This window comes from Rana temporaria, chromosome 9 (assembly GCF_905171775.1).
Source record: "Rana temporaria chromosome 9, aRanTem1.1, whole genome shotgun sequence".
In the NCBI taxonomy this organism is placed as follows: Eukaryota; Metazoa; Chordata; class Amphibia; order Anura; family Ranidae; genus Rana; species Rana temporaria.
Genome location: NC_053497.1, coordinates 89,437,867 through 89,458,265, shown reverse-complemented (window position 1 = coordinate 89,458,265; position 20,399 = coordinate 89,437,867). Strand labels below are relative to the sequence as shown.

Genomic DNA, 20,399 nt, shown 5'->3' with positions numbered 1-20,399 from the left:
GGTCATTGTATGTTGTGAACCCTATCCAATGCAAACTATGCAGAAAAGGATCCTACATTAGTGAAACATGACAAATTGAAAACAGGAATCAATTTACATAGACACCATTAACATACATAAGGAAGATGATTTCGGCACATCAGTGATACATCGTTCTCCCCCCACCTCTGGGACTGTACTCCACCTCCCAGTCTATAGCTCGCTACCTGCCTCATCTCACAATCCAAGTTTAGTGTGTGCTCATTCTCTTTTTCACTCAGCGATGGTCTTACACAAAGTTTCAGCAGAATAATAAGTATTAGTATTGCATGGACTTTGAAGACCCCAAAAGCCGTTCTAAAAGTGCAAATTTAAAATAAATATCACAGACAGTACTCATATCAAGAGAAAACACCCAGGTGTACTTACAGGCACAGCAGCCATCAGTGTGGGCTTCAGCACTGAACAATCGCCTTTGCTTCCTTTTTTTATTTTACTAGACTGAAAAAAGAGAACAAGTTTAAAAAAAATAAAAAAAAATAAATGTATAGTTTTAGTGAAAGCCAGAAGAAAATACAAGTCAGTGTGTTAAACTTTAATCTGAATAAATTCATCTAAATTGACAGCCAATCAAACCAATCAAACCAACTGACCAAAAAAGAGGAGCTTCAGTCAGTTCTGCAAAAATGGAAGGTCAGCAGATTAAACTGCTGCCTTAAGAGACACTCTCCTGTCCAGGGATCCAGCGCCGTCCTCACCTGGGCCGGGTCTTTGCTAGTCTTCGGGTCCCCAACATGTTCACTGAGAGAAAGCAGCTGCAACTCCACAGCCGACTTCCACTGCGCATGTGCGAGCCATGTGTGTAAACGGGCTTTAGAATGAGCGCAGCATGCTTAGAAAGCTCTTCTGAGATATTTTGTCATCTGAGTTGCTTTGATTTTCAAAGAGTTGCTCTTCAAGCTACTTCTGAGCATCTAGAACATTCACTATGGCTCATATAGTGAGGAAATTTTAGTTTAAAATAACCATGAGCTCGATATATGTATTCCATAACATTTCATTATCTTTGAAGAATTTCAGCACCATGCTGTATTTACACCAGTTTAATTTTGTTGGCCCTTGAAAGATTCTGCTATCCTTTTCCCCTCATCATGAGATCCTCTGTGTAGAAACTGTAAAACTGCGGAAAGCTTTACAAAAACCGAGTTCCATCAAGCAACCCCCTTTGTATTGATCTGGTGGTCTCATTCCCTTGCTGCTCCCCTTTCAAAGTCATAGTATGCAGGTCAGAGTTGTCACATACAGAAGTATCACTATCATTGCAAGAGGAGGTCAGAAGAGGATATCGGGGAGACTTCACAAGAGACTAACATCCAAGTATAAAAAAGAGGAAACTTTACAAAATTCCAGTAAACCAATAAATGCATCTATGTGGAAATCTTTCACTTCAGTATAGACCAGCTGGCTGCCGCTTTTTGCTCACTAAACCATAAATGCACTGCCAATCTAGAAAAAATACAAGATAAATAGACTTGCCCACCTTCTGCCAGGAACTAGATTAGTTCCTGAGAGACTAACAGTCCTACGTCAGGCACTTTTTCTAAAAGAAAATGTGTGCAAGTTAAATACAATTTTAATCATATGCAGCAGACCTAATACTTTTAACCCTTAGACCCCTTTCACACTGAGGAGTTTTTTCAGGCGGTACATCGCTAAAAATAGCGCTGCTATACCGCCTGAAAAACTCCTGCACTGCATACTCAATGTGAAAGCCTGAGGGCTTTCACACTGCGGCAATGCGCTGGCGGGAGAGAAAAAAATCTCCTGCCAGCAGCATCTTTGGAGCGGTGAGAGGAGTGGCGTGTATACCGCTCCTTCCCAATTAAAACAATGGTAAACAGCGGTAATACCGCCCGCAATGCGGCTCTGCAGAGGCACATTGCGGGCGGTATTAACCCTTTATCGGCCGCTAGCGGGGGTTAATACCGCACCGCTAGCGGCCGAATCCCGCGGCAAATCCGACGGTATAGTGCCGATATTTTTAGCGGCGCTATACCGCCACCGTGCCTCCCGCCCCAGTGTGAAAGGGGCCCAATTATCTTGTGATAAAGTGAAGACTCTGGGAGGCGCTATGACTCTTTAAACTGCTTAGAATTAATCAGATAAGACTGCCTGTTCAAAAAGCACACAAGAACAGCACAAGATGGGTTTAGGGTAGAGAAGACCAGTCTGTTCTACAAGTACCGCATTATGAATGAATGGCTTTTGCATAAAAGGTGTTGACATTTGTTAGTGGTCTTACGACATTTTACAAGTGTTTAATCACCTAAATATAAAACAAGTAGCACAGGTATATACAATTCTGATGAACCGTCTCTAGCTGAAACACCAGCTGCACTTACATACTTTTTATAGAAAAGATATGCAGCCCAAACAGTACATCAGCACACAGGACTGGATTGTGTATGCTAGCTTGACAAAAAGGCTCACACTTCAACAGGATCCAAAAGGTGTGGTGCAATGGGCCACGATAATAAGCAGACATGCTGCCTTTTTATTTTTACACAGAGGAAGGGATTGGATGCAACTTTACAGCAACGCACTTTGCTGCTATGCAGTGACATGAATGTGAAAGTGTCAGTTTGTGCACTTTCAAAACAAAATGTGTGATGTGCCCCTGACCAGCAGCTCCCTGCAATCAGAACAAGGAACTGCCTGCACACTAAAATGCTGAAGTTTAGTGTGGCAGGCAATGAACAGGCACCTAGTCTTCCTTTGTATTCATGTTTGATTACCACTTTGATACATAATGTTATGGTACAAGACTATTTAAGGGTTGGTCTCCTCCCAAAGTGCCAGGGAATTCAGTTATTGTGTCTAGCTTAGAGCTGTGTGTGGTCCACTAGAATGATCAGCGGCACAATGGAGACTCCATATCCAGAAGGCTAGTCAAATGAATAAAGTTTCTGCTGGGTAAATCTGGCTTTGTGCCTTGATGTAGACACACATGCCAAAGTCTGGGTCACTGTAGAATAATTATCCACTTCAGGACAAACTGCGCATTGTAAGAGTTCAAGTTTAGTCAACCTTTTCTTACAAAGCGCTAGAGAAAATGTAGAATAAACCTTCAGATGTGTACAAAGGAAAATCACAGCATCATCAAATAAAATCACAGCAGTCTGCAAACAACCTGCTTTCTGCAGCCACACAGATGCGTGTAATGATATAAAAAAGAGGCCCACTCTGATTGGTGCATTAAGGCACTGCAGGGTAAAATGAATGCATCCTTTTGAATGGGCTCTCCGTCACACTTTGCATTTATTATGTGCTGCAGTATGCTAAAAATATTATTCTCTATATGTTAGGTGGGTGGTTTCAGGCTGGGTTCATACTGATACTACACGACAGTCAGTCATACGACTTTCATCCTTCTTCGCACTGCGACAATCAGTCCTACATTGGTCCAACATCCATCCGACTTGAAGGAACAGGATACTACTTTGATCTGACTGTCATAGTGTGACTTGTTCTTTGACCAATCAAAACAATCCCAGTGTGAGATAAATTCCTTTTACTGCTGCTGTGATCACCAAGTCAGATGTCACAAGTCTAATGGTTAGGACAAGGATCCTACTTTGATCCTACTTCAGCCCATTGAATATCATTGAAGTTGGATCAAAGTCGGACCAAAGCAGTACAGGGAGCATTTTCAAAGTCGGACGGACTTGCGTTGGATCAGTCAAGGCGGCTCTCATAGGCAAACATTGATTTTCTCAGGTCATGCAACAAGAGCTCTTAATGTCTGAGCGTTTGTCGTACCTGTGTGAACCCAAGCTTAAAGGGTCACTAAAGGAAAAAATTTTGTTTGCTGAAATGACTCTTTACAGGGTATAGAGACATAAAAGTTAACCGATTCCTTTTAAAAATGATTAAAATAGATTAAATTCTATCATATAATGTGCCTCTAGTTTCACTTTCGGTTTTAAACTGGTTTCATGTTTATGTGAAGTAAAGAGAGACACAGAACAAAAAACAAATCCAGGGCAGTGTTTTGTTTTTAAAATGAATCCGATTGGTTCTGAGGAGTTTTAGACACACAGCTTGGACCACCGTGAGAAGCTTCCATGAGTTTTTTCATAAGGAGCCAGACAAGCAGGAAGTGTGGAGATCACAGCAGAATTACAGCTACTTCAAAGCAAAAACGAACAATGAGGACATGAAACCAGTACTGCAGTAAGGTAAAGGAAGCTATTTAGATAAAAAAAAAAATCCTTTAGTGATCCTTTAAAGTGCTTGTAAGGCCAACACAGGTACGACAAACACTCAGACATTGAGAGCTCATGTTGCATGACCTGTGAAAATCAATGTTTCCCTAACTGGTCCGACTTTGAAAATGCTCCCTGTACTACTTTGGTCCGACTTCAGCCCACTGAATATCATTGAAGTCGGATCAAAGTAGGATCCTTGTCCTTTCCAATCCGACTTTTGACATCCGACATGGTGATTAGAGCTGCAGTAAAATAAATTTCTCACACTGGGATTGTTTTCATTGGTCAAAAGACAAGTCAGACTATCACAAAGTTGGATCGAAGTAGTATCCTGTTCATTGAAGTCGGATGGATGCAGGACCGATGTAGGAGTGATGTCGCAGAGCGAAGTGGGATGAAAGTCATATGACTGTCGTGTAATATCAGTGTGAACCCAGCCTAAGCCCTCACCTACACCCAGTGAAGTGACCGGCCTCAGGTGATACACACATAAAACAAATCCTCCTACACAAGTTGTACCCGTCTATCTGCAGGCTTCCTAACATCTAGTTGTTGGCAGGGGATTGTCTGTTGACAAACTGTTGTCCCAAAATCTGACCGTTGGTACGCTCCTTTTGAAAATTGTTGTCCAACTTTCTGCCAACAAATGTTGGATAACAGGCTAGTAAATTTTCGGCGGACAGCGGCCTGATGTCTGATTTTCATATGCTCAGTACACAAATCCATCACACAAAAAGTTGAAAGTACAAACGCGCATGCTCGGAATCAATTCTCACCCAACATGAAATTAGCAGAAGGGGCCCAAAGGGTGGTGCTCAAGAGCTGAAATTTCTCTTAATACATCTGAAGCTCGGTTGGCCAACAATTAAACCACGTTATTGCAGGGCACCGTAACATAGAAATGCACTGCATTAACAAGAGGCAGCATTTGGTGGTACAATAACTTCGGTGCCTATGGTAGCCATGTCCTATACCTGATAAATTGGTCACCCAAATAGGGACCCCTTAGGACGTAAAGCATTGAGTAAGTAACTTGTATAGCGCAACAAATGCGAACCATTCCATGGTTGAAAACCCACCTAGTTAATTTTCTAAAATATTTGCTCTTTTCACATTACAATATCTCTTGCCCTTTATCCAGGCTGTGATTTAAATAGAACAGAAATGACCATGAGGTGACAGACTCTTCTGCTTGACAGGAAGCGGAGACAAATCATTCATAAGATCAGCAAACATCCTTCACAATTATTTCCCAAATCACAACACGTGGACTAGTTAAAAGGAACGCCTTCACAGCACACTTGCCCACAAGCAAAATTCTCTAGTGATTGCATGATCTGCCCAACCTGCCTTTCCCTAGTGTTCTAATTCAAAGCAGACTAAGGTGGAGCAATCGCATGTAAACCAATTATGAAAATAACCATTTAAAAAACAAAAAAACAAGACAAGACTAAACCTGTACCGGAAAGTGATTGATAGAGGCTCTCCCTACATCTGCTCTGCCAATAGGAACACCGACATTCAAGCAAAACTTCACTCACAATCAGCATGGATTATTTGTAATCCTTATTCTGCTAGCATTAGTAAATCTATAGGAAAGTATATCATATTTGCTTCTTCAGTTACTTATTGCAGGGTTTTGACAATTTTGCTTGGAATCTAGGAGCCAGCTAAAAAAGTTAGGAGCTAGAAAACGTGCCCCGTCCCGCCAAGCTCGTGCGCAGAAGCGATATGTAAACTGTATTCAAACCACACGTGAGGTATCGCCGCGATCCTTAGAGCGAGAGCAATAATTCTAGCCCTAGACCTCCTCTATTTTAAAACATGCAACCTGTAGAATTTTTTTTAAATGTCGCCTATGGAGATTTTAAATGGTAAAAGTTTGTTGCGGTTCCACGGGCGGACGCAATTTTGAAGCGTGACATGTTGGGTATCAATTTACTCGGCGTAACATTATCTTTCACAATATTAAAAAAAAAAATTGGGCTAACTTTATCCTAGAAAAAAAAGTGGATTTTTTCCCCAAAAAAGTGCGCTTGTAAGACCGCTGCGCAAATACGCTGTGACAGAAAGTATTGCAACGATCGCCATTTTATTCTCTAGGGTGTTCGAATAAAAAAATATATAATGTTTGGGGGTTCTAATTAGAGGGAAGGAGATGGCAGTCAAAACCGTGAAGAAAACTCATTAGAACTGATGTTTTACTTGTAATGCCAACGGCCACCACCAGATGGCGCCAGGTTGCACGATCGTGCTGGGAGGGAGTGGGGGGCGCACGGAGACACAGGATCCTGTACTTCCGTGCGCACCCACCTCCCCCGCCGCGATCGGGGGAGGTGGGCGCCTGCGCACCGACGTTCGGCTTCTTTCGGCAACTCGTGACACGGCCGTATGCACCGGGGGGGAAGCTTTTGTCATACGTCAATCACTTCGCATAGGAACGCCCACTCCCGTGGGATTCACTACCCGGAAGCCGGGGGGGGGAAATAACGATACAACGGTATGTACGGCAAAAAAATAAATAATAAAAAAAAAAAAAGATCAGCGTACTGTCAATGTCGGAAGTGAGCTCAATGCAATGTTAAAAATTTTTTTTTAGGGTGAACACCCGCTTTAATTACCGGCGGGCGCCAGGTCACAATTGCGACCGGGCACCCGGATTTTGTCGAGCCCTGATTTATTGGTTTCCAGGCCTAGGCAAATGAGGCGATACATCCCAGGAATATGCTGTAGGGGGAAGAGGGGTTCTCTCAGCTAAGCACACCCTCTCCTGCTTGCATGCCTGAGCTAAGGGCAGAGCGATTCCAGGAAGCAATGGCAAGGCTAGGAAATGTTGTTCAAAGTGAATTATTTTTAAACAAAAAGTATGGAGACATGGGACAGATGGGTGAATTTGCTTTAAAATATAAAAAAATGTATGAAATGGCATTTTTGGTTTGTGGTAGTTCGATGCAGCATAGCTCCACTTTAAAACACATCAACCATTTAAAGAAAAAAAAAATTCACAGGTCTGGAAATAAATCTACATGCAGGAAAGTAGTGCATTAGTTTGTGCTTTTTTCCCCCCACACAAATTGTCACACTAAAGAAATAGTTTAACCATCAAGTTCATACAAGGTGATGGTGGTGCCACAGGTAGGGCCAGTGTATTAACGTCCATATCTTTTGGTCGCAATATCACTCTTCATAGCTGCTGTACAGGAAGAGACGCTTCCATTACAGATATTGGCTGCTCAGAAATTAGTGTAATGTATGCTTTATCAGCTATTCTGAAATCCACGATGGGCTCACTACTGACTGACATGTCATTTTTACTACTGGGATTTTTTTTAAACACACAAAATTATATATATATATATATATATATATATATATATATATATATATATATATATATATATATATATATATATATATATATATATATATATATATATATATATATATATATATATATACACACACACACACACACACATATATATATGAATATTCCTAACACTTTCAGAAACTGCATGTTCATTTTACGGTTATTGGTCCTGTGTGTCATCTCTGTTATTAACCAGAACAGATATGTTAGTAGCATTGCATTCTTACCTGATCTGACAGCGTTAGTGGAGAGGAATAGCCAATCCTGCATCCATAAGTTACACAGGATATCTCTGCAGTCATCTCCAGAACATGTGCCAAGGGCAAGTATCCAATGTAGGTGTCTTTTGGCCTAAAGAATAAAAACCCACACCATGAGTGTTTGTTATGAAGAGCTATTCTTTTCTCCTTTTAGTGCGAGTTCACACTGTAGCGAACACAGACATTGCATGTGATTTGCACCCGCACTGCTGTGCCGATCGCATGCGATGTCTGTGCAATGAGAGTTCAGCCATACAGTTTGTATGGCTAAACTCACACTGGATTTGCAAAAAAAAAAAAATTCCTGTCCGAATCCACAGTGTGATCCAATCTGGGGGATCATCAACATTGTATTGACACCTGCAGCGGGTCGCAGAGGGCAGTGTGAACTGTTGGAGATGTGATGCAGGACTGGCGCTGGTTCCCGCAACGCCAGGCTTAGGGTACTTGTATGCTTTATCAGTATTTTTGGGTAAAATTTCTTGCGTCAATTTTGTGCGTATTTGCACGCAATTGTGTAAAATTTATTTTAGTTTCCAGAATAGAATTGTAACCTCTTGTTTACGCACATGTGTACAGGCACATTTAACACAATTGGCTGCATTTAAATCAGAAAGAAAAAAAGGAGGCCTTTATGCCTAAACACTTCAAGGCATTATAGCCTCCAGAAATCACACATTAAAAAGAATGAAAAAACAAAGTTAAAACTCATCTCCAGGTTTCCCGTCACTTTGGACAAAGCGAACCATTTCTCTTGCTACTGTACACAGTGCTGGCAGTGAGACAGCCTTCTCGTCTCACACCTAGAACAAAAACAGAGTCCGTCTCACAGCCAGAAGCTGGCACAGTTCATACAGTGCTTAGCCCCACTACTTGGTGAAGGAAATAGTTGGTTTGGACCTGCTTGGTCCAAATCAACCATTTAAAGCAGGGATATGCAATTAGCGGACCTCCAGCTGTTGCCAAACTACAAGTCCCATGAGGCATAGCGAGACTCTGACAGCATCAAGCATGACACCCAGAGGCAGAGGCATGATGGGACTTGTAGTTTGGCAACATCTGGAGGTCCGCTAATTGCATATCCCTGATTTAAAGTGACAGGAAAGATGGAGATCAGCTTTAAATTTGTACTTTTAGAGAGCAGGAAGATTTTCCTTTACAGGAAGAAAAAGGCAAAGGGCAGGTATTTTACTCTATATGTTTTTATGCATTTAACTTTTTGCACATCAATGTGTAATTAAATTCTCAGCAGTGCAGATCCATCTTACATCATGCTGTGCAGCATACAGAATGGGAGGTCTCGTGAGTTTTCAAATACAACATTTTGGTTCTTGAAGAAAAGAAATTGCTTAAAGTGGATGTAAACCCGATTCATGAAATTTGAGCTGACCACATATCTGTAGGTGTTTTATCTCTTCAAAGCCCTATGTCCCGTGGCTTTGTCCTGCTCCATTCTTATGTTATCAGTCACTCCTGAATGTATCATCTGAGGCTGTTCACTTTGCTGGGTATAGTGTGTGTATGTATGTATGTGTGTATATATATATATATATATATATATATATATATATATATATATATATATATGTGTGTATGTGTGTATGTGTGTATGTGTGTATGTGTGTATGTGTGTATGTGTGTATGTGTGTATGTGTGTATGTGTGTATGTGTGTATGTGTGTATATATATATATATATATATATATATATATATATATATATATATATATATATATATATATATATATATATACACACACACACACACACACACACACACACACACACACACATACATACATACATACATATACACACACACATACATATATATACACACACACACACACACACACACACACACACACACACAGGTTTACATCCACTTTAAGCACACCGCACATTTCTCAAAAGTACAGTATTATGGAGAAAGCATAAAAAGAACGCACATATTTGGTAATAGAATGAGCAGGCAATAAGCTTCAGCTCTACTTGAAACGTGTTGAAAGCCTACTAGCAGCTTACTTAAAGTGATAACCAGCACTCTCATTATCCAAGTTTAATCTAAACAGGGTTATTTAAAGGCTTTAGGAAAGCTGCCTGACGCTTGCTGAAAGCTTTGCTGCGCACGATGCTTCGATTCAAAAGAAAACAAAAACAAACCACACACATGGTCTAAGGATTAAAACAAACTGCATGGTCAGAGGTGGTTATTTACCCAAGGCCAGGTATCCGTTCACACTGCCCAGCCATGCCAGCTATTAGATTGCTGTGAATCATCATTACTCCTTTGGGTTTGCCAGTAGAGCCACTTGTATACATGACAACAGCAAGGTCTGTAGGAAGAGGACTGCATGGAGGGTTGTTCACTGTGGATCAAAAAACAACAATCAACTGCTAGGAAGACTATATGCTATTACTATATATTAATTGTTGGGAGAATGCTTAGTCTTAATGGTCAGATGTGCAATTTACTATTTAGAATTAAAAAGCATAGTAGTAAAAGTAAACAGCTAGAGGTGATCACAATTGGCAAGGCTATAATCTTTGAGACTTAAAGAAATGCACATGTTTACAAGATCTTTCTTTACTCTCTTCCGTATATCCATGTACTCCGTATGTTCATCATTTGGAACACAAAACAACTTTTGGCAAATGGATCACTTCTAGAAGGCCCAAACTCTATATACGGTTTATGGATTACACTACAGAAACCACCCCCCTCAAATGTTTATCTGCACTGTGCAGTATGGCCCAACCTGCACAGTATTTCAGCACAAATTTTACAGCAGTCTCTTCCTTTTAGTGTGCATGCTTGCCACGCCCTTATTCATTACAACAGGTAAGCCATGCTCCTCTAGTGGTCCAACAGAATACAACTTAAAAGCGGAGCTCCAACCTAAAGTGGAACTTCAGCTCAGATTCCCCCCCCCCCCCTCCAATGCCACAATTGGCACCTTTCGGGGAGGGACAGAATACCTGTCTGACAGGTATCCTTTCGCACTTCCGGGAGTCCGGCCGCGGCAGCGACATCACTGTGGGGCTCCCTCCTCGTTCCCTGGCCGCCGGGCTAATAGAAGAGAGGAGCAGGGCATGCGCAGTAGGGTTCCCGGCGTGAAGCCGAAAGGCTACACTGCCGGGTTCCCTTTCCCGCAATGGTGACGGCAGCCTTTCGGCTTCACGCCGGAAACACTACTGCGGACATCGAGGGACAGCAGGACAGGCAAGTGTCTATTTATTAAAAGCCAGCAGCTGCAGTATGTGTAGCTGCTGGCTTTTAATTAAAAGAAAAATCCCGGACCTCCTTTTTAAGAGTGGGGCCCATGGCATGCATGTAAAGAGGATGCATTTGCTGGAAAGGCTGTGAATCGCTGTAGAAAAGTACATATTTGAGCTAGTGGGCTGCATTCTGCTGCTGTAACTGACATATATAAACAAACTCACAATTCTCAGGTTTGGCACCCAGCTCTTCTACTGCCTCCATATTATGGATCTGCAGGCCTTCTGGATATCCTGATTGCTCTATGGTTTTCTTGCCCACATAGATTATGTGTTTAATGTTGTTGATCTGTGACAACACACACTGGCAACAGAACAGGAAAAAAAAGTTAGGTGAGAATGGCAAGGTGATTAGGGTATAGACATACCATCATACAGTATATTAATACACACCTTGAGCTTTGTCTCCAGCAGCTCAGCACTAGTAATGAGATGTGTGGCTCCCGATTCATTAAGGCCATACGTCACTGCATCTTCACCAAGTGTAGCGTACAATGTAACCACTAGAATGGAAATGGAAACAAGGTCAAGTTGAACACTTTCTTGCAATCTACTAAACCAAAATTTAGTCTACATGCGCATCTAGAGTGTAAATGATGGCTAGACAATTGCAGTTTAAAAAGTACTAAACTTCAAATTTGTATTTGATTTACATTTATCATTTTATTTTAGAATGTAATTTCCCAAACAAAAACATTTACTGTGGGAGATTTCTTTGAGAAAAATCCCATTATTAAATGATTAGAAAATTGAACAAACATTCTTGCAACAAATACATTTCCAAAGAAATGTTACTAGTGTATAGCCAGCTTTAAAGTCAGTCACGATTTTCTGTCCTGAAGCCACAGATTGTAGGAAAGAAAATAAATAGATTCCCCCCACCCTCATTGTGTTCTCCCAGAGGGGAAAAGGTGGGAAGAAGGAAGGGTTGGGGAGTTTGGAGCACACTGACCCGGCCGGTAGAACAGCGATTATTGCTAGTAGCTTTAGCCGCTGGCAATAAATCGCATGAAGAAAATCCAACAGGCTGGTTGTACCAAAGTTGATCAAATCGATCACCCTTAGCTACAATCTGCCTGCTCATATATAGGTTGAATCTCAGCTGCTCCATGCTGAACCAGCTAAGATTCAGTTTATGGCCGGCTTTAAGAGTGCATTACTGGTGTTTTTGAAGAATATTTAAGCTCCTGAAAGGCGAGTTGAAAACGCTGCAAAACGGGGAGTATTTACCCCTCTTTGGGGCAAAAAGCGCCCCCCGCTAGTGGCGATTAAACAGCGATATAGTGCCGCTAAAATGAGCAGCGCTTTAGTGCCAACGGCCGGCGCTTTCAGTGTGAAAGCACTCTAAAAAGTACCCAGGAGGTACGAATTAAATGCTCTGGGTGTTCAACCAGTTGAAACAGATCTCCGTACCCCATTGCTCAGCTACTTAAAGTCTACCTCCAACTTTACCCATTCTTTCCTTTTGGGACACAATGGAGAAGGGTTAGGTCCTCAGCCAAGTTTTCATTGCTACATCAAGATATCCTCTAACTTTTTGTTCTACAAAGCCTGAAAATCTCCATGTGCAAAAACATTAAACCTAAATGTCAGTGTCCATTAACAGGTTAGAGTTTTATTTCAAGTGATGCCAAATTATGGAGCATATAATTATCTAAGCATTTGTAATTTTGAACTGAAGGTTTGAAAGTAAAACACATTCAACAATCTGCTACTATCCCAAATTTTAAAGAGCGAGCAGGGACGGTTAGGTTTTTAGTGAACCTTCAATTTTTCTCAGACTGCACAGATAATTTTTTTCAAATATTTTTTTTAAAAGATGCTTATATTTAAAAACATACTTAATGTGCTATAGTCATTTCACAAATAGTAACTGTGGTGTGCGACATCGCAAGCAGCATCTTTTTGCTAAATGTCTGCAGTGAGCTAGCCGGCAGATCAAAGAACGAACGGATTCCTCATCTACACATTTGAGGTGGAGCTATTGTATTTTGACAGCAGGGCTTCTGTCAGAATACACTAATCGGTGTTAATGCCTTTTTTCTAAACCTCTGGAGATATAGATATATATATATATATATATATATATATACACACACACACACACACACACACACACACACACACATAAATTAGTGTAATATATATAAGACTTATTACCAATAAAAAAGTTATATTATACTGCACTTGGATTGCGCCCTCTGGTGCGCTTTTTTGATTTACAGAATGGGTAAACTTGGAACAAAGGTCTTATCTGCTACTTACAAAATTTAATGAAGCCAAGCTTAATAAAGAGAAAATAAATAAGACAAAACATTTGCTTTTATCTACACAGATATCTTCACTTCAAAAGAATAAGGAACTTTGTGGAAATGACAGTTCCTCTGAAAGCAAATACAAGAAGTCAGATAAACCGCTAGACATGAATACTGAGTCTTTAGCATATTTTTAGAGTATGGTTCAATGCATCCTGTCATTAGATGACATTCTAAAAATCAGAAGGGTCAGCAAGCCTTTTCTTGCCAGGAGACACTGTGGAAAGACTGCTTTGCAGCAGATGGACATTTCAAAACTAGCGTCATTCCCATTCTCCACAAAATAATTTAAGCGCAATTCCAGGCAATAGGAGAAAGCAATCCGAGAGCCAGTAAGGCCATTGAGTGAACGCTGCAAATGTGCTAAAATCAGGACATTCATTTGGTTTTCCTCAGTGGGAGTTCTCTGTAATCCACTGCACCTGAATTGCACTCAGAGCCAAAAGTCTCACTCGGCAGTAAAAAAAGATTAGACTTCCTGTGCTCATTCTCAGTATGGCCATTTCTTTTTGATGTGAGGGGAGTCGCAGAGGTGCTCCCAAATCCAATCTAGAGCGTTAGATCACAACATCTGGTTAAAACGCTGAAGTACCAAGGAGGTAGGTTGTGCTTTCTGTGTGCAACTCAAGGCTTCATTAGATTCTGTAGATTTCTCAATCCGAGATTCAATGTGATGTGATTCACACTGCTTTTTTCTATCAAGAGACTGAAATAGTACTTCACTACACTACTTTCAGAGGCAGAAGGAACCCGTGTCTACAGAGAACTGTGGCCATGAAGCCAGTATGGTGGCCTATGACAGCATATAAAAATGCACAACACACATTATATATATATATATATATATATATATATATATATATATATAATTTAAAAAAAAAAACACACACACACACACACACACACACACACACTCTAAAAGCCAAGAGTCACACTCTAAAAGCCAAGCCAATTGTATTTCATTTTAATTATATACCTTTTTATCTTTTTATAGACCCAGTGATGTTTCTAGTCAGACTGACCTAGGTAATGCCTACATGTGATGATTGAAAGAACTAACATTTCTTGAAGGGACTCTGCTTCCGCTTTTTATACGAGTCCACAACATACTGTAGGGTTGTCTGGAATTTAGTATGCCCATGGTTGCAACCATTAGCCAAGGGGATCTTCCCTGGACCTCCCATGTCTTGTAGTCCTGTCCATTATGATAATGAATGTTATTCCTCCTTTTTCGTTAGCACCATGTAAGCTGGACTACACTCATGTTACCAGTTCTAGCCCCTGCGTGGGCCAAATTAGGTGCTTCCCCTTGTTACTTTGTTATAAATGAATAATTATTGAACTGAAATCAAATGATCGAAAAAGATTTGGGGTCAAGGACATTCAGGCAGGGGAGGAATGGGCTAGACTCTGGATGTCTTCCTGCCAGGAAATGTAGCAGGTTCTAAAAGCCTTGCAGTAACTTTGAATGCACACTGAGAAGCTCAGTGTGTAGTGAAACCAGAGAAAGCTATTTTAGTACTAGAAAAGGAGCCCTGTACAACTGTGCAAGAGCAAAATGTAAGGCTGGGGTTCAGCTTTGAACTTATATTGATCAACTCTCCATAGGCGTATATGCAGAATAGTCATGAATCCATGTAACTACCAGTAACCAAATCAGGAAATACAGGTGTCTAAACTCTTAAGTCTACAGTAAGCTGCATCCACTGGTATATTATCCTCCACCATCAAGAATTTGATAACTGGGTTACTGAACTCTGTACAGTGTCCTTTAATAGAGAAAAGCTTTGTTGTTGCATAAATCACGTGTAGTGTACTACTTACATGGGAAATTGTATCTTAAGCATGCTTGAGCAGATATCATCCATTCGGCTCTAGTTTCACAGAAAATGGCAACCGTGCTCCGTGGCTTTAGGCCCAGTGTAGCCAACCCACTTCCAAAATGGTTGACGCGAGTATTCACTTCTTCATAACTTAACCATTTATACTCCCCTAAAATTAGCTGTAAGAGAAAATTAACAATGGTGTTAAAAATTGTACAGCTTATCATAAATGTATCATTTTAAAAAGGCACCTATATATGTGTATTGCATCACCATTCAGCTCTAAATACAAAAATCATTACAGCATTGTGACAAAGTGGTACTGGGCAAAATGAAAATGTCCCGGTGTATATGCCAAAGCCCAAACCCAATACAAAAGCATGACCTTTACAGAACACTAAAAAATCCCTTGTTGATGGAGAGAACTTCTGGCACGCAATGAATACCCATACAGGTGGCACAAGTCAGTCACATACTAATCTGGTTTAGAAGCAAGTGCCAGATGCTGTATAAATTGTACATAAAGTAAAGTGGCACTTCTATTTTCAAGAGACAGATAACATACCAGTACTTTCTTTGGTTGCTGTTAACATTTGGGGTCCACCACATAATTAACACAACAGAAAAAAAAAAAAAAGGAAGAATTACCTTCTTGAAGACTTTGCCATTTGGTTGCTTCTCGTTTTCTTCACTCAGCAGCTCTCTTGTGCCCAGACAGTCTTTTGTGCCAAACTTGTCCACAGCATGTTGAAAGAGTTTGTCTAGAGTGTCTGCTCCAGGAATGTCTATGGTGGCAAGTGAATCGAAGTGGCTGACAGCCCGATAAGGACTTCCGGGTACATCCGAAACAGGTTTAGCTTTTAATCTTTTTGCCATAGCCTTCCTCTCCTTTGCGTTGGTGAGAAGATACCACGGTAGAAACGTAAGAGTACTGTACACAAACATTAACAGGTAGACAGGCAGCAAGACAAAGGAGTACACTTCTGCTTTAAGCTTCATGGTGAGGGTATTAAAGTACAGGTGCTTGTCTCAAATGAATATTCTTTGGGCTCTTAAGGCAACCGTGTAAAGCAGAGGCAGCAGTTGTTACCCAAGGCAGCAGTACAAGAACAAAAGCATAACGTATCGCTGTGCATGAACAGCAAGACTACTGTTAACCTTTGGAAGCCAAGGATTGTGAGACTCTGTGCAGCCAGCCAGAAAGCAGAAAAGAAGAAGGAAGAAGTTAGTACACCCGCAAGTGAGACCTCAGTGCCCATTAAAAAAATAAAAAAAATAAAAAAAACACATAACAGAAGAAGAGGTGAGGGATGCCAACATAACCAGGATGTGCTCCAATAAAACTAGCAGCAGCTGTCTCTTTGCAGCAATACGTTGCCCATATTTACACTTGATGGTGCAGTCCCACTTCCCATTTGTTTCTTTATAAGCTCCTGTAAATGGTGGAGGAGGTTTAAAAAAAAAAAAAAATAGACATAACCACACATTCATAGAATGAATAAATATTGACAAAAATTGGCCAAATATTTATTCTAAATTTCAACAAATGCAGAAATTAAAAAACAAGTTTAACCAATGTGGTGCCTAAAGTTACTCATATACAGATCAGGCATTTCTCGAATTTGATCATCCATGGTGGCCAATTCAGCTAGAGAATCTTTGACCTTGAACTCAAAGCCAATAATCTCATCCTCTAATCTAGACAATTTTAGAACTACGTAGATCTAAAGCTGGGTACACTAGTGGAATGTCATTAGAACTTTTTTGTTTTAAGAACATTCTTTTGATTTTCTAATTGTAAGGCCCCTTTCACACTGGGGCGGGAGGTGCGCCGACGGTTTTTAGCAGTGCTATACCGTCCGAATTACAGCGGTATTCGGCCGCTAGCAGTGCGGTTTTAACCCCCGCTAGCAGCCGAAAAAGGGTTAATACCGCCGGCAATTCGCCTCTTGCTTTCAATGGGAAGGAGCGGTAAACACACCGCTCTTTCACTGCTCTAAAGATGCTGCTAGCAGAACTTTTGGAGCAGTCTTGCTAGCGCACCTCTCCAGTGTGAAAGCCCTAAGGCTTTCACCCCAAGACTGCAGGGCAGGAGTTTCAGGCGGTATTAACGCTAAAACGCCTGAAAACTCCTCAGTGTGAAAGGGGCCTTAGTGTGTTGAAACTGGCTTTAAATTTCCTTCAACTGTATTGATTAGAAAATTTGAAGTTGAAAATTTTGATCGCTGTCAGGATTCCCCCATCCACAGTAAATGCGTGGATGGGGGCATATCATAATTTTTTTGGTTCATTTTTTGCAAGTTCAGCCAAACAGGTTGTATGGCTGGAAAAAAGATTGTAGTTGCGCTGTACAATCTTTTTTCCTATGTATTTTTGTGTGTATATAACTTTTTTGTTGCAGCTTAATTTTATTTAGCATTGTTACACATTTTTTCAGCGCGGTATAACCTTTTGTCTAGGTTGTATGGCTGAACTCATTGGCTTCACACAAAAAGGTGCAGGGGGACAAGCACTGGAATTGGATCGCATGGGTGTACAAGAGTAAAAAGAAGTGACAGGGGAGGGATCTCCATCTGATTGAAAGCCTCAGCTCTGTTCCTATGTGCTATGGGGGGGGGTTAACTTCAGCTCTAGGCCACCCTTTTTCGGAACTCGCAGAAAAGTGTTAAAAGTCTACACTTTGAACATCTTTAGAGGAGAAAGGGCTGCAGATAGACCGTTATAACTCATGGAGGAGGATGCGTTTCATCTCTGTATCGCCTGAGGCCACTCAATTCATTGGGCATGTGTCAGGGTTTACAAGCACTTTTTTTGCACACAGGAGTTCAAAGCTTTTCCTTATGAAAATGTATCATTAACATTGTTAAATTTCATATTAGGTTTTAAAACATGCAGTTTATGCACTACCATATTCAAAAGATTTCTGAATGTGGTAGTAGTGCAAAAGTAGTAGCATACAATGGAAGTTACAAGTCCTTACATTTCAGGTATATTAACAAACCAGGGTAAGGTCTGCCTACAGCCGCCTTACCCCTGTAGTGAGGGAGTTAATAGGACATTCCTGTGTATGCATGTGAAGTAATCCCACACTGGATAGCAGATGGAGTTTTTCCCCACAGTGTGTAAATATGTCCTCGCTCTTCCTTGCAGATGTTTACTTGCGATTCACTCCCACATCTGTACTCTTTACCAGAGAGATACATTTTTAGGAAAAACTACAAGTGTATACATAAGCAGGCTTAGCCAATAAGAGCAAGGGACAAGGTGAAGCCATCAGGTCTAAAAGTCCACCGTTCACTAAGCATTGACCCAACTTTCAGAATTACTTTTTTGCTTATATTGTAAATCAAATCCACAACTAACAATCAATGTAGAAGATCGGTTCACACTAGGGCGACACGACTTCCAGAGCGACTTTCAGAGGCGACTCCAACACGACTTGAACATGAACCACAGGGCGATCTGGGGCGATTTACAACACGACTTGAAGTCGTCTCCAGGACAGGAGACTTTCCAGTGGCCAATAAAACAACAATCAGCTCTGGGAGAGGGAGGGGGGGCAGGAGAGGTTTGCCTGAGAAATGTATGTTATCTTCCTGGAAAGTCGCTTCAGTTAAGACAGTAATCTGACTTCTGAGGCGACTTCCATTGAAATCAATGGGTACAAAATCGCCTACAAAGTCGGATTTGAAGTAGTACAGGAACCTTTTCTGAAGTCGGATCGCCTTGAGTCGTGTGTATTAACACCGCTCCCATTCACTGCCATTGTTTTTCTCTACAGCGCGACTTGGGACGACTTGAGGCGACATGAAGTCGGATCGCAAGTCGCCCCAGTGTGAACCGGCTCTCATTTGCTGAAACCTGCAGCCATTAATTTCAGCATTCTCAAACCAAAACATGGACTATGCCAAAATAATCAATCCACTGGATCAACTTTTTGTAAGTCAGAACCAATGGAAGGCGGAATCGTACATCTCCTGACTGACCAAAAACCCCCAAGTCCGTTAGATCATATGTAGCTTTCTTACCTTTGGGAAAACAAACCAATGTGTTCATTCCTAAATTCATCTATGTACCTCTTTATAGGTCCTTTGAATATAAGTTTTCTGGGAAAGCATCATACAGCACTACATTAAATTTAGGAACAAATATGGACAACCCAGGGTCTGCACCACACTGGTTAAAGTAGATTTTTGTTCACCACCACCACCAGAGAAAAATAAAAGAAAATATTCAATTAATCCAAGCAATGAGTTAAAAAAAAAAAAGTTCAAGTGATAGTCACACCTGGTAGGTAGCAATTATATTTTGTAACGAGAACAAAAAATAAATAAATTATTATCTTACAATCTGGTTATGCTAGTCATCCCAATACATCTAATAGTAAAAAAAAATAACACACCCCACACTACAAATAATGACATGTATAGTATGCAACACATACAAAACCTAGCACACCACACTGAAAAAGCACATGAAAGTTTGGAAGATAGCCATATCCAGCCCGGTTAGTACAGAGGCCAGTCAGCAAAGAATAGCTAATGGATTAGGAGAAGCTCAACACCCGTAGTGACCATGCATGACATCTGAATGAAGCCTATATCTGCAGGAGATAGTCTACACATGAGGGGGGTTTCAGATCATCAAATCGGCCCCAAAATTACTGTAAAATACATAACTGTCATTCTGAGTATTTTGTGTAAATAGAAGACCATTTTCAAACTAAGTTAGAATGAAAGACCAAATACACCCAAAACAGATTTATAATTTTATATTAAAAGCTGTATTAAAGCCAAAATCCAACATTATATTACAGCTTACCAATTATTAGGTTTGATGGATACATTTGTTTTCTTTTTTAGGCCCTTTCCTTTATTTTCATCTAATGATCCAGCAAGTCTGTTTCAAAAGAACAAGCTCTCTAGCAGATGTAGCAGTTTGAGGGCGGAGACAAACCATTTACCACCGACAGGGTTGCTTACAGGCCAGCCAGATCACCAGGGGAAACCAGAGGGGGAACAGCCCCCCCCCCCCAAAAAAAAAAAAAAAAAAAAAAAAAAACACACACACACCCCACTAATGCAGCCGCCACATCCAAGGATTTTT

The 20,399-nt window shown here is 40.8% G+C and overlaps 1 protein-coding gene across 7 annotated transcripts in view; it reads right to left on the bottom strand.

Moving 5' to 3' along the window:
- Positions 1 to 20,399, bottom strand: part of ACSL4 (acyl-CoA synthetase long chain family member 4) — a 70,148-nt gene that overhangs the window by 13,734 nt on the left and 36,015 nt on the right. For 3 of the 7 annotated variants that reach the window (XM_040323889.1, XM_040323892.1, XM_040323891.1), the window contains exons 3-9: positions 15,942 to 16,181; positions 15,295 to 15,472; positions 11,549 to 11,658; positions 11,321 to 11,459; positions 10,095 to 10,245; positions 7,845 to 7,968; positions 409 to 480 (exon numbers count right to left, since the gene is read on the bottom strand). In XM_040323889.1, coding sequence (XP_040179823.1) covers positions 409 to 480; positions 7,845 to 7,968; positions 10,095 to 10,245; positions 11,321 to 11,459; positions 11,549 to 11,658; positions 15,295 to 15,472; positions 15,942 to 16,169 — 1,002 coding nt within the window. In that variant the 5' untranslated portion in view covers positions 16,170 to 16,181. Of the gene's footprint in view, positions 1 to 408; positions 481 to 7,844; positions 7,969 to 10,094; positions 10,246 to 11,320; positions 11,460 to 11,548; positions 11,659 to 15,294; positions 15,473 to 15,941; positions 16,478 to 20,399 lie in introns of all 7 variants that reach the window. The other 4 variants (XM_040323887.1, XM_040323888.1, XM_040323893.1 and 1 more) reach the window with 2 other exon arrangements.